At 42.9% G+C, this 19,821-nt stretch overlaps 2 protein-coding genes across 4 annotated transcripts in view; one reads left to right on the top strand and one right to left on the bottom strand.

Moving 5' to 3' along the window:
- Positions 1–4,459, top strand: part of DIPK1A (divergent protein kinase domain 1A) — a gene marked incomplete at both ends in the record, with an annotated part of 92,393 nt that extends 87,934 nt beyond the window's left edge. For 2 of the 3 annotated variants that reach the window (XM_080690858.1, XM_080690857.1), the window contains 2 exons: positions 96–272; positions 3,647–4,459. In XM_080690858.1, the coding sequence (XP_080546984.1) occupies positions 96–272; positions 3,647–4,459 (990 nt within the window). The remainder of the gene's footprint in view (positions 1–95; positions 273–3,646) is intronic. The other variant, XM_080690859.1, reaches the window with a different exon arrangement.
- A 1,976-nt stretch (positions 4,460–6,435) lies between these two features.
- Positions 6,436–17,123, bottom strand: RPL5 (ribosomal protein L5). The gene is made up of 8 exons (XM_080692961.1): positions 17,070–17,123; positions 15,855–15,924; positions 15,658–15,773; positions 11,092–11,226; positions 10,530–10,732; positions 9,699–9,876; positions 7,659–7,747; positions 6,436–6,591 (listed from the first exon to the last, which is right to left on the bottom strand). The coding sequence occupies exons 1-8, from the start codon at positions 17,070–17,072 to the stop codon at positions 6,492–6,494; spliced, it is 894 nt and encodes a 297-aa protein (XP_080549087.1). The 5' UTR covers positions 17,073–17,123; the 3' UTR covers positions 6,436–6,491.
- Positions 17,124–19,821: the final 2,698 nt, after the last annotated feature.

Genomic DNA, 19,821 nt, shown 5'->3' with positions numbered 1-19,821 from the left:
TTTGTATAGGAAAAGGACCCTAAAACTACAGTGCTATATTTTATAGAGATTTTCTACTTAATATAATACCTAACTTGTCATTATTTTTCACAAAGATGTATTTAGGGATTTGGGATAATCTGCCAGGTGTTGTGAAATGTCAAATGGAACAAGCACTTCATGTTGATTTTGGAACAGAATTGGAACCAAGAAAAGAAATAGTGCTGTTTGATAAGCCAACTAGGGGAACTACTGTACAGAAATTCAAAGAAATGGTCTACAGTCTCTTTAAGGTAAGTGTATCTACTGACACTTCGATAGTGTGAAGCAGTGTTCTTCCAGAGGAATTGGCAGGACCCATCCCAAATCATCACAATGCTGATATGCAGAGGATTGCAGGTTTGAGGACAGCCATAGCAATTTGGTGAGAGTCTCAACAACTTACAGGGACTCTTGTTTTAAAATTTAAAAAAACTGAGTGTGGTGGTGCACATTTGTAATCCCAGTACTTGGAAAGCTGAAACAGGAAGATCACAGGTTCACAGCCAGCTTCAGCTACATAGTGAGGCTGTCCTCAATTTAGTGTGAACCTGTTTCAAAATAAAGGATAAAAAATAGGGCTAAGAGCCGGGTGTGGTGGCGCAAGCTTATAATCCCTGTGCTTGGGAGGCTGAGACAGGAGGATCGTGCAGGTTCGAAGCCAGCCTCGCTGGTTTAAGGGACCCTGTTTCTAAATAAAATATATAAAAATAGGTCTGGGAGTGTAGCCCGGAGGTAGAAGGGTTCCATCCCCAGTACCACCAAAAAAAAAAAAAAAAAAAAAAAAAAAAAAGGATAAAAAATAAATAGGGCTAGGAGCCGGGCATGGTGGTGCACGCTTGTAATCCCAGTATTCCTTAGGCTGAGACAGGAGGATCCAGGTTCACAGACAACCTTAGCTACCTAGGTCCTAAAACTAGGTCTGGGGGTGTAGTTCGGAGGTAGAATGCCCCTGGGTTCCATCTCCAGTACTGGAAAAAAAAAAATAGGGCTAGGAGTGTAGGTCAGAGGTATGGTACCCTGTGTTCAATCCGAGGTACTGGTATATAAATAAATAAATAAATATATATATATATATAATTTTTTTTTTTAAAGGAACCAGGCATGCTGACCTACGTATGTCTGTAATTCTAGTACTTGGGAGACTGAGACAGGAGTATTGCAGGTTCAAAGCCAGCCTTAACAATTCAGCGAAGCCTTAACAATTCTTTATTTTGAAACAGGGTCTCACTGAGTTGCGAAGGGCCTAAGTAGCTGATGCTGTTTGCGAACCACGATACTCTGGTCTCAGCCTCCCAAATGCTGGGATTACAAGTGTGCTCCACCATGCCCAGCTTCCTGTTTCAAATTGAAAAATAAATAGGCTATAGAGCTGGGAGTGTAGCTCAGAGGTAGAATGCTTCTGGCTTCAATCTCCAGTATCCCTACCCAATGCCAAGTCCAGTGATAAGGTAGGAGTTCATTAACTAGTTGAATTGCTATATATTTTGCCATTAAAACTAATACTAAAAAAGTGAAATAAAAATAGAAATAGTTATGTTTGAGAAAATTTATTTTTATCTTTACTGCTTTTATTTTCATTTAAAAGCTTTCTTTTGCTATTTTACATGCATTTCATACTATTTTATCCCATTGTATTTTAAGAGGGAAAACCTTTTTTTTTTTTTTTTTTTTTTTTTTTGTGGAACCCAGAGGCTTTCAACCTCCGGGCTATACTCCCAGACCTATTTTATATTTTATTTGGAAACAGGGTCTCACTAAATTGCTGAGAGCCTCACTAAGTAGCTGAGGCTGGCTTCGATCCTCCTGTCTCAGCCTCCCAAGTGCTGGGATTACAATTGTGCGCCACCATGCCTGGCTGAGAGAAAACCTTTATAACTATTGTTGGAGCAATATAATTAGAACAAAATAATGCTGTTAATGTGCTAAATATAAATAGAAGAAAATAAGCTGGGCGTGGTGGCACATGCTTGTAATCCCAGCATTTGAGAGGCTGAGACAGAAGGATTGCAGTTTGTAGACACCTCAGCTACTACCTAGTGAGGCCCTTTGCAACTCAGTGAGACCCTGTTTCAAAACATAATAAAAAACAGGACTTGTGTGTAGAAACAGGGCTGGAGTGTAGCACAGAAGTAGAATGCCCCTGGATTCCATCCCCAGTACCACAAAAAAAGAAGGGGAAAAAAAAAAGCTGGGCATTGTGGTACATGCTTGTAATCCCAATATTTCGGAGGCTGAGACAGGAGATGTTGGAGAACAGCCTTCACAAGTAGTGAGACTCTCATTAACTAGTGAGACCGTTTTAAAATAAGAATAAAACAGGGCTGAGAGTGTAGCTTGAATGTAGAATGCCTGTGAGTTCAAAACCCAGAAACACACACACACACACAAGAATTTTCACTTGACCCTTATAACTTTGATATGAATACATTACAGTTCAATTTGGCAAGTAATAAATATGTAAACAAGACAAAGGATAATTAGTGTCTTCGTTAGCTTCCAAAGGGTCTCACAGGGCTGGGGAGTTTGGGTGGCCATTTTTTTTTTCTGGTGGTACTGGGGATGGAACCCTTCTACCTCCAGGATACATTCCCAGACCTATTTTATATTTTATTTGAAAACAGGGTCTCTTAAGCCAGCAAAGCTGGCTTTGAACCTGCGCGATCCTCCTCCTCCGCCTCCCAAGCACGGGGATTACAAGCATGTGTCACCACACCCAGCAGGGTGGCCATTTTTTAATAAACAAATACATTTAAAGTGAGTTTTAGCAGGGCGTGGTGGCGCACGCTTGTAATCCCCACGCTTGGGAGGCTGAGACAGGAGGATTGCGGAGGTTCAAAGCCAGCCTCAGCCCACTTAAGCGACCCTGTTTCCAAATAAAATATAAAATAGGTCTGGGTGGGAGTGTAGCCTGGAGGTAGAAGGCCCCTGGGTTCCATCCCCAGTACCGCAAAAAAAAAAAAAAAGTGGGTTTTAAACTGGATGTGGTGGTGCACACTTGTAATCCCAGTAGTTAGGAAGCTGAGACAGGAGAATCACGATTTGCAGTCAGCCTCAGCTACTTAGTGAGACTTCCGCAACTTAGTGTGAGACCCTGTTTCAAAATAAAGAATAAAAAATAGCCAGGCGTGGTGGTGCACGCTTGTAATCCCCGCGCTTGGGAGGTGGAGACAGGAGGATCGCGCAGGTTCGAAGCCAGCCGCGCTGGCGTAAGAGACCCTGTTTCAAAAATATAAAATAGGTCTGGGAGTATAGCCCGGAGGTAGAAGGGCTTCCAGGAACCCCAGTACCACCAAAAAAAAAAAAAAAAAAAAGAAAGAAAGAAAGAAAAGAAAAGAAAAAAGGATAAAAAATAGGGCTGGGGGTGTAGCTCAGAGGTAGAATGCCCCTGGGTTCCATCCCCAGACCAGCAAAAATAAATAAAAATAGTGGGTTTTACTGCAATTTTATAAAACATGTTTCTAATTTAAGGAAGTATCTTGAGAGAGCTAACATACTAAGTTCTTTTATGGGGATTCATTAGCAAGATTAATAGCATGGTATTATTGTCCATAGAACTTAGTATTACTGTTAATAGAATATATTTTTCATTCCTTCTGTATAATTTGCCAAATTCTTGTCTTGACAGGCAAAATTGGGTGACCAAGGAAACCTCTCTGAACTGGTTAATCTCATCCTGACAGTGGCTGATGGAGACAAAGATGGTCAGGTTTCCTTGGGAGAAGCAAAGTCAGCATGGGCACTTCTTCAGTTAAATGAATTTCTTCTCATGGTGATACTTCAAGATAAAGAACATACCCCCAAACTAATGGGGTTCTGTGGTGATCTCTATGTGATGGAAAGTGTTGAATATACCTCTCTTTATGGGATTAGCCTTCCATGGGTCATTGAACTTTTCATCCCATCTGGGTTCAGAAGAAGTATGGATCAGTTGTTCACACCATCATGGCCTAGAAAGGCTAAAATAGCCATAGGACTTCTAGAATTTGTGGAAGATGTTTTTCATGGCCCCTATGGAAACTTCCTCATGTGTGATACTAGTGCCAAAAACCTAGGATACAATGATAAGTATGATTTGAAAATGGTGGATATGAGAAAAATTGTGCCAGAAACAAACCTGAAAGAACTCATCAAAGATCGTCACTGTAAATCTGATCTGGACTGTGTCTATGGCACAGATTGTAGAACTAGCTGTGATCGTAGCACGATGAGATGTACTTCCGAAGTGATACAACCAAACTTAGCAAAAGCCTGTCAGCTTCTCAAAGACTACCTACTGCGCGGTGCTCCAAGTGAAATTCGTGAAGAATTGGAAAAGCAGCTTTATTCTTGTATTGCTCTCAAAGTGACAGCCAATCAAATGGAAATGGAACATTCTTTGATACTAAATAACCTAAAAACATTATTGTGGAAGAAAATCTCCTACACAAATGACTCCTAAGATTGTCTGGACATTGTTACCACGTAGGAGAGCCAGTACATCTGAAGTTTTGAGCATCTAAGACTGACTCTAGCCGGGCGTGGTGGCGCACGCTTATAATCCCCGCGCTTGGGAGGCTGAGACAGGAGGATCACACAGGTTCGAAGCCAGCCTCAGCTACTTAGTGAGGGTCTTGGAACATAGTGAGACCCTGTTTCCAAATAAAGTATAAAAAAATAGGGCTGGAAGTATAACCTGGAGGTAGAAAGCCCCTGGGTCCACCCCCAGTACTGCAAAAAAAAAAAAAAAAAACTGAAGACTGACTCTTGATTTAGAGACCAGACCCCTTTCCCTGGGGCTGAGGAGCATCACCTTCAATACACACTACTAAGTGATACAGGCTGTATAGGATCGACATGTCCAAAAGATCTCATCCCCACTGTTAGAAGCCCTTACAGTCCCCAAGTACATTCACTGTATAATTATTTTGACCGACTTAAAAAAAAAGCTGTGAAAAGCCTCATTCCATAAATATCAACAGTGAGTGTTGTATAGACTTATTAGCCAAAATACCATTACTGGAGACATTGTTTGCATTGAAGCTGCTGTTTGAAAATTTACACATAAATTACTAATGTCTTAGCATGGTACAATTTGCACATTAACAAAGACTAAGGAGGTAAATTAAAATTCCTTTATAAAACAGATGCTGGGTTAGTAGCATGGTTTGTTGTATTATAGGCATATACTTTAACCTCATGAGACAGATTTTCTAAGCTGGAATGTTCCATGGAGTGGCTCCTAACTTCATGAAGTGTGCTGGTTTTAGTGGCTGAAACCAGATCAGCTAAAGCTTTGATAGGCCCATTTTACCACCAACCAGCTGATCTCTTTAAAAACAATTACCTTGGGCTAGGATGTAGCTCAGCCCTTGAGCCCAGGAATAAAACCCTGGAGCAAAGGCCACAGACCCAAAGGAGATCCTGAGTTTTGGGAAAAATGGAACAGTTATGAGCAAGGCTGAAGTAAATCATGGTAAGTTCTAGTGTTCTTTCACTTTCAAACAGTATTTCCTATGGGCCAAAGGGCTATTTCTTAAAGATGCATGTAAATTCGTTTTTTTTACCATGTGAACTTGATATGCAAGGCTTAATATTTGATCCTTGTTATTCTCGTATGTATATTCAGATCTGGCATGTACCCTTCAACATCTCCATAAAAAATACTTCCTCTTGGAGAAAAGCCCCAGTATTTTCAGCTCACAGGTTTGACCTGGTTAATGTGAATGTGTATGTGTTAAATGTTTGACTTTCATTAGTTTTCTCAAAAATTAAAGCCAGTTTTAAATTATCATCTGGTTCTATTAATAGATAGAAAACTTCCTAGTAATCATTGCTGTTGCTTATCAGGTTTTTAGGGAGAGCTGTCCATCAGAGTTTGAGGAAGAACTCCTATCAGGGACTATAGTCCAAGAAATAGGTTATGAGTGGGAGTTAGCACGCTGAGATGGCTTTTTCTGGGAAAAGCTGTTATTTTTTGGAAAAAAAAATGCATATAGGAAAAAACTGTGAACTCCTTTGGTTTTATGCACTTTAGGTTATTTCCTAGTCTAAAACAAGAACTGTAAACTGGTTGTGGCACAACGCTTGTAATCCCAACATTTGGGAGGCTGTAACAGGAGGAACTCGGTCCTAAGCCTCAGCTACTACTTAGTGTGAGGCCCTTTGCAACTCAATGAGACCCTGTTACAAAACAGAATAAAAAACAGGGCTGGGGGTAAAATGCCACTGGGTTTCATCCCCAATACTGCAAAAACAAAACAACAATAACTAACATGCTGGTAAAATAGTCTATGCCTATAATCTACTTGGGAGGCAGAGACAGGAAGCCCAAAGGTTCAAGGAGAGCCTTAGTAATGTGAGATTCTTCTCAGCAACCTAGACCTTGTTCAACCCCCAGTATTCTCTCCCCAAAGCTTTAACACAGTTATCTGCTTGGTCAATAAGTTTATTGTCTTTATCTGAAAAATCTTCATAGAAAATTTTTGTTTGGTTTAGCTCTCCGCAGCCCGCTCCTGAGCTCTGAGGAAGCTTGCCTTCTTTTGAGCTACCCGATCTTTCTTCTGGGCAAGAGACATTTTGGGACGATTCCACCTGTAAAAGTAGTTAGAAAGACAAGAATATATATTCTTCATCTTTTTTCTGTGGTACTGGGGATTGAACCCAGAGGCCCTCCACCTAAGATACACCCCAGCCCTGTTTTTTTTTTTATTTAAGCAGAGCCTTGTTAAATTATGATATTATAGGCGAATTATAGGCATGTGTCACAGAACCTAGCCAGGAAACTATTTTCTAAAACCATAGCTCATGTGCAATCCTAACTACTCAGTAAACTGAGACAGGAGGATCTCAAGTTCAACACCAGCCCCAGCAATTCAGTGAGATTGTTCCAAAATTCATATTTTTTTTGGGGGGGTGGTACTGGGGTGGAACCCAGAGGCTTTCTACCTCCGGGCTATACTCCCAGTCCTATTTTATACCTTTATTTGGAAACAGGGTCTCACTAAGTTGCTGAGAGCCTCACTAAGTAGCTGAGGCTGGCTTCAAACCCGTGTGATCCTCCTGTCTCAGCCTCCCAAGTGCAGGGATTACAAGCGTGCGCCACCACGCCCGGCTTCAAAATTCATTTTTTAAAAAGGGCTGGGATATAGCTCAGTGGTAGAGCTCTCCTAGGTTCAATTTCCACTATACCCCCAAACCGCCACAGAGAAGACACAAAACATTTTCAACAAAAAATGACAAGATGTTGTAATCAGATGGAGGTTGAATAATCCAAATTGTATTAAGCTAACTTTCCCAAGCCAAATTTTAGTATTGTCCTATTAACCAAAAATCAAATGAAAATGGATGTTAGGTAGTACAATGATCAAAATATGAAAGATAAACAGCTGTTTACTGTAGGCACCCAATTTTAGAAATGCAGTAACTGGTACTGGCACTGTACTAGGATAGAATGGGCCACCTCAGTGGATTCTGAGGTCTTAATACATTCTATCACACAATTACTTTAGCAAACCTGGTTCCCTTAGCTTCTGCCACATAGCGCAGAACTAGTGATCGAGTTTGCACAATTTCCAACAAAGTCTGACGCAGCAAATAAAAACAAGTACAGGAACCATTCCCAACCTCTTTCTCTTGAAAGACAACAGTAAGACACATACCTCTTCTTTTTAACTTCTCTCTTGGGCTTCTTCTCATAGACTGGGTTCTGTCGTATAGCAGAATGAGCTTTCTTATACATCTCCTCCATCTGAAACAAAGGAAAGCAAACAGTACTTGGTTTCACTTCATATGCCCTACTGTGATGCACACTATTCTACTACTTGCCAAATTCTCAAAAACAAGTAAACTAGTCAATATTGGAAACTCTCTAAAGCAACCCACCCTTTTCTAACAAATTCCCAATGTTTACCTTATTACCGTGGACTAATACTATTCAAAAGATCTGTTCACTCCTAAGGAACACAGCCTTATTTCCGAGTCCTCTGAAGCAAATCTGTGTGTATGTGTAGGTACTGGGATTGAACCCAGGGGCATTCTACTTCTGAGCTTTACCCCAGCCCTATTTTTTTCTTTATTTTGAAACAGTTTCATTAACGTGTAGTTGACTATACCTAACCAGCAAACTTATTTTTGTATTAATACACATTGTACTCGTCATTCTAAACATCTGGAATTGGACATGGTGGCGCATGGCTGTAATACGTGTACTTGGGAGGATGAGACAGGCCACAGGTTCACGGCCAGCCTCAGCAACTTGTGAGGCTCTCCACAACTTCCCAAGACCCTGTGTTTCAAAATAAAGAAAAATAAAATAGGGCTAAAGGTGTAGCTCAGAGGTAGAATGCCCCTGGGTTTCATCTGCAGTACACAGAAAAGTCAAGGTTATCCAGGCCCACAATTATTTGAGTGCACGTTCAAGACCAGCACCAGGCTACTTAAGATTCTGCATAAAGCTTAACAAAGGAAAATGCAAAAATGTACACACGCAGGTACACAAACAATAAAAACTATGTGTACATTAGCCAAAGATCAGTCCAGCTTAAATATAACATGGATAAAAGCTTAAGAAATTCAGCCAGGTATGGCAGTATACACTTGTAATCCCTGTAGTTGGGAGGCTGAGAAAGGAGGATCAGAGGTTTGAGACCAGCCTCAGAGATTTAGCAAGGTCCTCTGCATCTTAATGAGATCCTGTTTCAAAATAAAGTATAAAAAATAGGGCTGGGGTTGCATTGCAACTTGGAGGTGGAATGACCTTGGGTTCCACCCCCAGTACCACAAAAAAAGGGGTGTAGCTCAGAGGTCTGGGTTTAATCCCCAGCACTGCAAAAATGAATAAGTAAAAAGTTTTTAAAAATGGGACTGGGCATGGTGACGTATGCTTGTAATCCTAGCGCTTGGGAGGCTGAGACAAGAGATTGTGGTTCACAGACAGCCTCAGCTACTTAGTGAGGTCCCTTCCAACTCAGTGAGACCTATTTCAAAATAAATAAAAAAATAGAGCTGGCGATGTAGAATGCCCCTGGTTTCCATCACCAGTACCAAAAAAATAAAACAAAACAAATTTTAAAAGTAGCCCTGAAGATTCAAGTTCAGGCCTGATAACAGTATGTATTTGCTGTGAACTTTCTCCCCTCTTCTCAAAATTAGTTTAGTCCCTAGCACCTCAGGTCAAACAATATAGATTATTGCCATTCTCAGGAGTAAGAATTATAAATAGAAGACAGCCAAGACAAAAATGCACCAAAGGCTTCATACAGGCCAGGTGGGCAATACTGCCTCCAGAAGGCGCTAAAATGAAAGATACATAAAAGGCCAATTTGCCATTGCATCTGTTTATTCATTTAAAGAAGGCAGACTGGAGGAGGGAGGCCAAGTATTTCTCCTGAGAAGGAAGCAGTAAGCCAAGTCTGGGGGTCTGCTTTAGATGCTTGAAGCCTGCCGTACTTTCACAAGATTCCGACACACTCTGTCCAGCTCATCTCCCTCATTTGACCTGTTAATCAACATGCTAATTTCATTTTATGACCAAGTTTACGTAAGATGATCTCCATACCTACAAACACACCTACATTCAACTCACGTGCTAGCCTGAAGTAAACCTATATATATATTAAAAAAAATATATCAACCAAAAAATTAGTTAAACGTGTTTCTCTAAACTGACCAATATAGGCATTTTTAGGTAAAATTTTTACCATGTCTGGAGTAACGTTGTTCTTTATGTACTGAGAAAACTGTTTCTTATAAGCATCTTCATCTTCTTCCATTAGATAGCGCATATAATCTGCAACATTCTGACCCATGATGTGCTTCCGATGTACTTCAGCATTGAATTCCTTGCTTTCAGAATCATAACCAGGGAATCGTTTGGTACTAAAATAAAGTTTTGCATGTTTTAGTATGCTGACTGAAATTAGTTCATTCGCAGAAATTCATTTCAGTAGCTGCCATCAGTCCCGTCTTGAAACAATTGTATTGCATCAGATGCAACCAAAGGACCAACTACTGACTGCTCAGTTAGTGGGATATCATCATTCGGCAGCTTGCCTCCCAATTCTAGGAGAGAAGAAATCCATGCCAGACACCATTTTTTTAAACAGGGTCTTACTATACCCAACCTTAATTAGGTTTTATTTTAGGCTTACCAAAAATTCAGTCTACTGCCAAAAAATGAATTTGGGGTGACTAAGTAACCACTAAAATATCAAGATACATATCCTCAAAATATCATTAAACCAAAGGAATTACAAATTCAATAACCTTGACGTGTAACAATCTAGCCAGACATGGTCATATACACTTGTTATCCCAGCATTCGGGAGGCCGAGACAGGAGGATCGCAGTTTTGCAACCAGCCTCAACTACTTTGTGAGCCCCTCCACAACTTAGTGAGACCCTATTTCATAATAAATAATAATAATAAAATAGAATTCCTTTCCTGCAAGCTTCCTTTTACCTAGTACCTTGCTTTTTTAATTGATTTGGTAATCTCTAGAGTCAATGTATGAGGTCTTGAATACTATTACCTATGAGGGATAGATAAGCCTCCATCCACAGCTCCCTTCAGGGCCCCAAAAACTTTATTGCCAGTTGTAGTTCTGGCAAGGCCTGCATCCAAATAGCAGGTGAAGGCACCAGGTTGACCATCAATGCTTTCCACATTGTATTCATCTCCAGTCACCTCCACTTGGCCTTCATAGATCTTGTCCATGCCAAACCTATTGAGAAGCTATTAAGAAAAAAAGTGAATGTCCATTTCAATATATTCAAATTACTCTAAGAAAATTTCATGTCACAACTATACAATCTTTCATTTGATCCTTATATTTTCAAGGAAATTGATAACATCTCTCCCACTTTATTTGGCTATAACTTGATGCCAATTAAATATTAAATGTTATCACATGCAGTATGGTTTAACCTAATCTGGAATAAAATTTTAGGGGTAAGAAATGCTCTTTTAAGCAAAGAATAACACAGAGTACCCTCCTGAAGCTGTACCTGGGAGCCTCTTATCCATGTGCAAACATAGTGAACCCAACTCCAAAAACTAGCTAACCCCAAAGTACTAAGCCACTGTATACATACCCTGCGGGCCAGCAGCAGGCCAGTGCAGTATGCTGCAGCGTAGTTTGTTAGGCCAACTTTCACACCGTATTTTGGTAGTTCGTGTGCATATGCTGCGCAGACTATCATATCCCCTTCTATGCGGGCATACGCAATCTACAGTAAGAGAAAACCAGGTTAGTACTACTGTTTTCAGTGTTTAATTACTTATCCTTCAAACCTGCATGATCCTCCTCTCTCAACCTCCCAAGTACAGGGATTACAAAATGTTCCACCATACCCAGCTAGCCCTATTTTTTCAATCTAGAAACAGGGTCTTACAAAACTGCTGAGAGCCCTGCTTGCTAAGTTGTCAAGGCTGGCTTAAAACCTGTGATCCTCCTGTCTCAGCCTCCTAAGTACTGGGATTAGAGGCATGCACTACTGTGCCTAGCTTAAATGCCTTCTTTTTAAAATTAAAAGACTAAACTGAGCACTGTGGCACACACTGGAGACTAAAGGAGGAAAAATTGAGTTTGAGGCCAGTATGGGCAACATGTCAAAACTCTGTCTCAAAGATACAAGATAGCTCAAAGATCCCAAGATAGCTGGGCATGGTGGCATACCCTTGTAATCCCAGTCCTTGGGAGGCTGAGAAAGGATTGTGCAGGATCCAAGCCAGCTTCAGCTACTTAGACCCTGTTTCCAACTAAAAAGTATAATATAGGTCCGTGAGTATATCCCGGGGGCAGAAACAAAAAACAAGTAAAAAAATATATAATATAGGTCTGGAAGTTTAGCTCGAGGTAGAAGACCCCTGGTTTCCATTCTCAGTACAAAAAAACAAACAAACAAACAAACAAAAACCTGTGTGGCAGTGCACACTTGCAATCCCAGCATTTGGGAGGCTGAAGGATGGCAGTTCACAGACAGCCTCAGCTACTGCGTGAGGCCCTTTGCAACTCAGTGAGGCCCTATTTCAAAAGTATAAAAAATAGGGCTGAGGTGTTGTTCGGATATAGAATGCCCCTGGGTTCCATCCCTAGTACCGCAAACAAAAAAAGACCTCAACTCAATGCACATAGATCTGCCTTACTTAAAAACTGTCTGTTAGCTGGACATGTTGGTATGCATTTATAATCCCAGTACTTGGAAGGCTGAGACAGGAGGATGTTAAGAATGATCAAAACAACGTTGGGGCTCAGCATGGTGGTGCATGCTTGTAATCCCAGTACTTGGGAGGCCCTCTGCAACTTAGTGAGACCCTGTTTCAAAACAAATAAAAAATAGGGATAGGGTCGGGCATGGTGGCCCACACTTGAAATCCCCACACTTGGGAGACAGAGACAGAGGATCACGCAGGTTCAAAGCCAGTCTCGCTGGCTTGAGACCCTGTTTCCAAATAAAAATATAAAAAATAGGTCTGGGAGTGTAGGCCCCTGTGTTCCATCACCAGTACCACCACAAAAAAAAAAAAAAGAGGGGTGTAGACTGGAGGTAGAATTCACCTGGGTTCCATCTCCAGTACCACTAAATAAATAAGATTATCAAATACACATGGAATACATTTAGAACAAATCATACCATAATTCTTTACTTCTAAATACCAAGACTCCTAGAGCTGGTGAATCAAAGCTCTTAAAGAGTAGTCAGAAGTCAGAGCAAGGCATGGTGGTACATGCTTATAATCCCAGACGTGGGAGGCTGAGATAAGAGGGTCCAAGTACAGCCTCAGCAACTCAGCTCAACAACTTACTGAGACCCTGTCTCAAAATAATAAAAAGAGGGCTGGGGAAGTGTAGTTTTTAGGTTGAAGGTAGAATGCCCCTGGATTCTATCCCCAGTACCATTAAAAAAAAAAAAAAAAAAAAAGGCCAGGCATGGTGTAATACCTAAAATTCTAGTATTTGGGAGGCTGAGGATCACAGGTTCAAGGCCAGCCTTAGCAACTCAGGGAGATGGGTTTCCAAATAAAAAAAAAAAAAAAAAAAAAAAAACAGGGCTGAGGGTATAACTCAGAGGTAAAACACCCCAGCCTCAATCACCAATATATCCACATACAGTCTAAGGACGAAGTGGGGGCATGGTGGCGCATGCCTACAATCCCAATACCTGGGAGGCCGAGACAGAGGAATCACAGGTTTGTGGCCACCCTAACCAACTTAGGGAGACTTTCAGCAACCTACTGAGACCCTGTTTCAAAACAAAAAATTTAAAAGAGCTAGGGGAATAACTCAGAGGTAGAATGCCATAGGTTCAATCCCTAGTACCACCAAAAGAAAAATCTAAGAGGAACCAGGCATGGTGGTACATTACTATAATCATGGCTACCCAGGAGACCGACTCGGGATTTTAAGTTTGAGACTAGTGTGGACCCTTAATGAGACCTAGTTTGGTGGTATATAGCTCAGAAATAGAATGTCCCTGGGCCCAATCCCCTGTATGGGAGGGCGGGGGCGGAGAGCACAACCCAAATCAAAAAGAAATACTCAGTATTTTAAAAAACACCATTTGTACTATACTACATTCAACAAACAGGTATGAAAACAATGCCTTCAGTCAACAAAGTAATCCGACCCCCAAAACAGGTATACTAGCCTCCTACAAAAGATCAGCACATCACAACTACTGAAACATTCCCTAACTGCAGCCAGGCGCCATGGCACACATTTGTAATCCCAGCTACAGAGGAGACTAAGGGCAGGAGGACTTAAGTTTGAGGCCTGCCTGGCCAACTTTTTTTCCGAAAAGGCCTTAGGGTTGGGACATGGTACTGGCACACCTGTAATCCTAGTACTTGGGAAGCCAAGACAGGTTAATAATCACAGGTTCAAAACCAGCCTCAGCAACTTAGAAGATTCTCAATAACCTAGAGACCATTAAAAAAAAAAAAAAAAAAAAGCTGGGCATGGTAGCGCACACTCATAATCCCAATACTTGGGAGAGTAAGACAAGAGGATCATAGGTTTGTGGCCAGCCTCAGCTAAGTAGTGAGGCCCTCCAGAACTTAGTGAGACCCTGTTTAAAAATAAAAAAGTAAATACGTAGGCCCTGGATATCGCTCAGTGGTGTTGCACTTATCAAGCATATGTAAGGCGCCTGGTTCAATCCCCGAAACTTTCCCTACAACAAAATGGTCCCCAGTTGTAAAAGCCTCGAACACTAACTTTTAGAACTGCCACGTTTAAACGTCTTTCAAGCAGGACTTTAAAACATTAAGTAAGCAGGGCAGAGTGGCTTGTAATCCCAGTACGCGAGAGGCCAAGACAAGAGGGTCATGGTTTGCATACAACCTCGGCTACTTAATGAGGCCTGCAACTTAGACCCGATTTCAAAATAAAAGAACAAAAATCTGGGGGTATAGCTGCTAAGAGATAGAATGGCCTGGGTTCCATCCCCAGTGCTGGGGAAAAAAAAAAAAAAAAGTAGAAATAACCTTTTTTTTTTTTGGTGGTACTGGGGTTCCCAGAAACCCTTCTACCTCTGGGCTACCCTTCCAGACCTATTTTTTGTTTTTTTATTTGGAAACAGGTCTTACTTAAGCCAGCAATGCTGGCTTCAAACCTGAGCGATCCTCCTGTCTCCACCTCCCAAGCGTGGGGATTCCACCACGCCTGGACAGAAGTATCAATTTTAAGAGTCTTGTTTTTAACCCTTCCAAATCTCTCTTCAATGTGTTTAAGTGGCATTTAAGGTCATATAGCACTTAATCCATCACAAACTCTTTTCCCCCCTATGGTACTGGGGATGGAACCCAGGGGCATTCGACCTCCAAGCTACACCTCCACCCTATTTTTTATTCTTTATTTTTAAAACAGGGTCTCACTGAGTTGCAAAAGGCCTAAGTAGCTAAGGCTGATCCTCCTGTTTCAGCCTCCCAAATGCTGGGATTACAAGCGTGTGCCACCACGCCCTGCGTCATTCTACTTCCAAGCTACACACCCAGCCCCACTTCATTTTTATTATTTGGAAACAGGGTCTCATTAAATTGCTAAGGCTGGCTTCAAACCAGCGATCTTCCTACCTCGGCCTCCCAAGTACTGGGATTCCAGGCGTGTGCCACCACTCCAATCCCACAAGAACCTTTTACTTGGCTTTTACTTCCCCACCCCAATTCACTTGGGAGGTTTCCCCAAATCAGAAAATGAAAACAAGATTAACATGGGTCAATATTTCCAATTATGGCTGTTCTTCCAAGTAGGCTTTTAAAAAAATATCAACTTCCCAGTCTCACAACTGTACGCCTACTATAAGAAAATGAACTCAACTTTTTTTTTTTGGTGGTACTGGGGGTGGAACCCAGAGGCTTTCTACCTCCTGGCTATACTCCCAGACCTATTTTAGATCTTATTTGGAAACAGGGTGGTCTCACTAAGTTGCTGAGAAACCAAGTAGCTGAGGCTGGCTTTGAACCTGTGCCATCCTCCCGTCTCAGTCTCCCAAGCACAAAGGATTATAAGCATGTGTCGCCATGCCTGGCGAACTACTCAATGTTTTTGGGCCCGAAGCAGCCCTTCTACATATATATATATATACACATATATCATGATTTGCTTCCATCACAACTTCTTTAGCAGTTGGTAAATGGGATTTACCAACCCAACTCACCTGACAAATGATATCTCTGTTGGTCACACGAACTATCATCCGGTACTTGGGTGTGTTGTACTTATTTTTGTCCTGGATCACCAAGCGTTTCCGAGCATAGTAATCAGTTTTGCCCTCTGGAAGAAAATAAAAATTTTAAGAGATATTCCAGTACTAAACTGATTTTTTTAAATACAAAAAACAAAAATTGCTCATACCTCGTCGTCTCCTAAATTTCACTTGGTATCTCTTAAAGTAGGCCTTGTTCTTGACAACTTTAACAAACCCCTAAAAGAAAGTAAGAACATTGAAGAATGTTTTAGCCTATGATACTTTTGACAGAAGCAAACCATATAACAAAGTAACACTGGGTTGAACTTCAAGAGCAAATACATACAACTGTCAACTTTTGTTGCATTTCATGTTTCTCAAACCAACTGAGTTCTCAAGAATCACTTCTCTTCTACTGTCCATCACAGGCTGACAGTTTTACAAAATACAGTAAGAATGTATCATCAGAAAACATGGAAAGAAACACACAAAAATGCAGGTTTCAATTTACTAGGTCCAGCAAGTACAAAATTGCTTTTGAAAGTTTACTCACAATTTCTGTATTCATTTCCTCACCTACCAGCACCAACTCAAACTGGTGCCAAATGTCAACTCTCTCGACACAGTACATCCCGCTTCGAAAAGTCTCAGAAAAACTTACACGCTTCTCCCACTTTTGTGCTTTTTCCAAACGTGCTAAGTTGCCTGCTACATGACTTCACCAGGCAAGAGCACATCCACCTCCTATCCCTGTACCTCCAAGTAAAGCAAAACCCCACCCTGCCTTTGGAGCCCATTCCCAGCTAGCAGGTCGTAACAGAGGCTGGAGACGCGTATTCCAACGCAAGGGAGCTCCCTTCAGGGCCAGGGCGGCCATGGCCTCCGAGCTCCGTTGACAGTTTTGGCTTAAAAGTCGCTGCCCAGGCCCAAGTACAGCTTTCTGATAAAACGGCTCAGTACCACTCTTCCCTGGAAAACCCACGTAGCAACTGGGGGCCGAGGACTTGCAGCGCGCCCCCATTCCGACATCATCGCCCAGCTGGCCCGGGGCCGAATGGAGCCCACCTTCCCGTCGCGGGGGCCCGCCGGTGCCCCCCGAAGCCAGCCCGCACTACTACCGCAAGCAGCCTTCTAGGCCCACTCTTCTCCCAGGCCCGGGGGGCTCCATCCAGGCCGCCTATCTTTCCAACCCCTCCCCCAAGTCCGCGCACTGGGCGGCAGCCATTAAGGCCACGCCGGGAGCCGCAGCCCCGGCACGGCCGAGACGGGAATCGAACGCCATCCGACGCCAGCGCCGCGCATGGCGGGCCGCAGGCCGGCGCTCGGGCAAGGAGAAGGGGCCCTCGTGCCTCCGGAGCCCCGAGGTCGCGGCGCCCACTCACCATCCTGCGGAACAGAGACCCGTGTCCGCGGCTCGACACAGACCTGCAGGCCGAGCAGCGCTACAGGGGGGAAAAAGGCCGTGGCTCCTGCGCAGGCGCAGTATGTAGCGCCGACGATGACGCAGAGACGTACGAAAGAGAGGGAGCGCCGCGCGCAGGGCGTGTGGTCCGCCGCCCCCTGCTGGCTGGAGGGTGAACGCCGAACTTTGGGCCGAACCAAACCTCAGCGCCGGGCAGCCCAGGAAGCCTAGGCTCCGAGGCTCAGCCTGGGATCTGGGGTGGGGTCTTTCTCTGCCCCCTTCAGCCCAACTAGATGTCAACCCTAAGGCCAGACGCTGCTGTTAGGGGCACCTTTCAATCTCCAGCATTGAGCACAGTGTGGGCGTTCACTAAGTGCTCGGCTATTTGATACGAGGTAAAGTAACTTAGTGATCTTTCTGGTCTCCCTTCACCTCCATCGGCTTCCCTGACTCCGGACACTCTTGCTCCTTTTCTTTCCCAGCCACTCACTCTAGTTAAGTTTTTTCCTTAGGTCCCTTTTTTTTCCTTTTCTTTAAAAATCAGTGAAGTAGCCGGGCGTGGTGGCACACGCTGTAGCAATCCCACTACTTGAGAGGCTGAGTCAGGATGATCCCGGTTCGCGGCCAGCCCCAGGTACTTAGCGAGGCCCTCTGCAATTTACTGAGACCCTGTATCAAAATAAAGAATAACAAAGCGGGCTCGGTGTGGTGGTGCACGTTTGTAATCCCAATACTTGGGAGGCTGAGACAGGAGAATCACATGTTCATGGCCAGCCTCAGCTACTTAGTGAGGCTCTCCGAAACTTTGTGAGACCCTGTTTCAAAATAAAGAAAAAAAAAAAAAAAAAAAAGGCCTGGTGAGTATATCTTGGAGTTAGAATGTCCCTGAGTTTAACCCCCAGTACCACAGAAAGAAAAAAAAAAAAAAAAAGTATGGTGGTGTAGCTCAGAAGTAGAATGGCCCTGGGTTTAATCCCCAGGACCAAAAAAAAAAAAAAAAAGCAAACAAACAAACAGGTGTGTTGGCGCTTGTAACCCCAGGTTTCGGGACCCTGAAACAGGAGGATTGCTTTTGTCAAAAAATGGAAGTTACTAGTCCCACCAGAAAAAAAGAGAACCATTCTCACTGTGAATTTTAGCTCTGCACCCTCATCTTCCATCCCATTAGCCTGCCATTAGGAAATGGGTGTGCACAGGTTTGCTGCCAGGACTGGGAGAAGAGGCTTCCAACCAGGACGACAAGGTTACGTGGCTCCAAAGAGCTGCCAATGGGATGAGCCAGAATTACAATGCCAATTGCCTCTGTTTCAACTTGTCATTGCTTACGTAATAGGAAAAATGGACATTGAGTCTGTCATGGGGGAAGGGTTGATTCCTCAACTCAGGATCCGCGGGGTCCTTGGCTTACGTCAGCACATGCCAGTCAGAGACAGAGGTTTACTTGGGAAAGTAGGAAATACATATTCAAAGGAGAATGCACATCACCTCAAAAGTGAGCCGCTTCGGGGGTGGGGTTCTTCTTTTATAGGAGGCTTTCATGAGGGGTGGGCAGGAGGAGATTTATGAAGATGAGCTCAGTTAGGTAGTCTCCAGGCAGTTTCCAGTGGCTTGGGGTCCTCAGGCTAATCAAGGTCTTCATTACCTGACCAATTGATAAATGAGAGTCCTCTAAACTATAGGTTTCTCAAGATAGTGTACCTGTCTTGTCAACAGTATACAGAGCGATCTTTGAGTTAGCTCTAGGATCTACAGGTTTCCCAGAAATTTGGGAGAGACAGGTCTGGGAATGAGAACTGGTTTGGGGAGTAAAGGTTGAGGAACTTTAACACCAAGTTTTTTTTTGTTTTTTTTTTTTTTTTTTTTGCAGTACTGGGGATGGACCCCGGGAGCATTCTACTTCTGAACTACACCTCCAGACCTATTTTTTATTCTTTATTTTGAAACAGGGTCTCACTGAGTTGCAAAGGGCCTCACCACATTCCTCCTGACTCAGCCTCCCGAATGCTGGGATTACAAGTGTGTGCCACCAAGCCCGGCAAGTACCAAGTTCTTATATTAAAATTATATTTTAGCCGGGCATGGTGGCACACACTTGTAATCCCCACACTTGGGAGGCAGAGACAGGAGGATCGCACAGGTTTGAAGTCAGCCTCGCTGGTTTAAGAGACCCTGTTTCCAAATAAAAATATAAAATAGGTCTGGGAGTGTAGTCTGGAGGTAGAAGGGTTTCCAGGAACCCCTGTAGCACACACAAAAAAATTATATTTTAGCTGGGCATGGTGGTGCACACTTGTAATCCCAATACTTGTGAGGCTGAGACAGGAGGATCGCACAGGTTCGAAGCCAGCCTCAGCTACTTAGTGAGGCTCTCAGCAACTTAGTGACACCCTGTTTCCAAATATAAAATAGGTCTAAGAGTGTAGCCCAGAGATAGAAGGCCCCTGGATTTCATCCCCAGCACCACAAAAAATAAATTAATTAATAAATAATAAAAATCTTTGCTGAGACATTTTTAAAGTAGTATAAAGAGCCGGATGTGGTGGCACACGCTTGTAATCCCAACATTTGGGAGGCTGAGACCAGAGGATCGCAGTTCACAGACAGCCTCATCTACTTGGTGAGGCCCTCCACAACTTAGTGAGACCCTGTTTCAAAAATAAAAAATAGGACAGGGGGTATAGCTCAGAGATAGAATGTCCCTGGGTTCCATCCCTAGACCCGCAAAAACAAAC

Source organism: Muscardinus avellanarius (genome assembly GCF_963383645.1).
Source record: "Muscardinus avellanarius genome assembly, chromosome: 3".
NCBI classification, from domain to species: domain Eukaryota; kingdom Metazoa; phylum Chordata; class Mammalia; order Rodentia; family Gliridae; genus Muscardinus; species Muscardinus avellanarius.
This window is presented reverse-complemented; position numbering and strand designations above follow the sequence as displayed.

Bases quoted from the DNA above. Each gene is read 5' to 3' on its own strand.
- RPL5 (XM_080692961.1), bottom strand. The intron at 10,733-11,091 runs GTATGTATACAG...TTTTCTTAATAG, and splicing joins GCCTGCTGCTGGCCCGCAGG to CTTCTCAATAGGTTTGGCAT. The intron at 9,877-10,529 runs GTAATAGTATTC...ACTTTATTTTAG, and splicing joins GGCTTATCTATCCCTCATAG to TACCAAACGATTCCCTGGTT.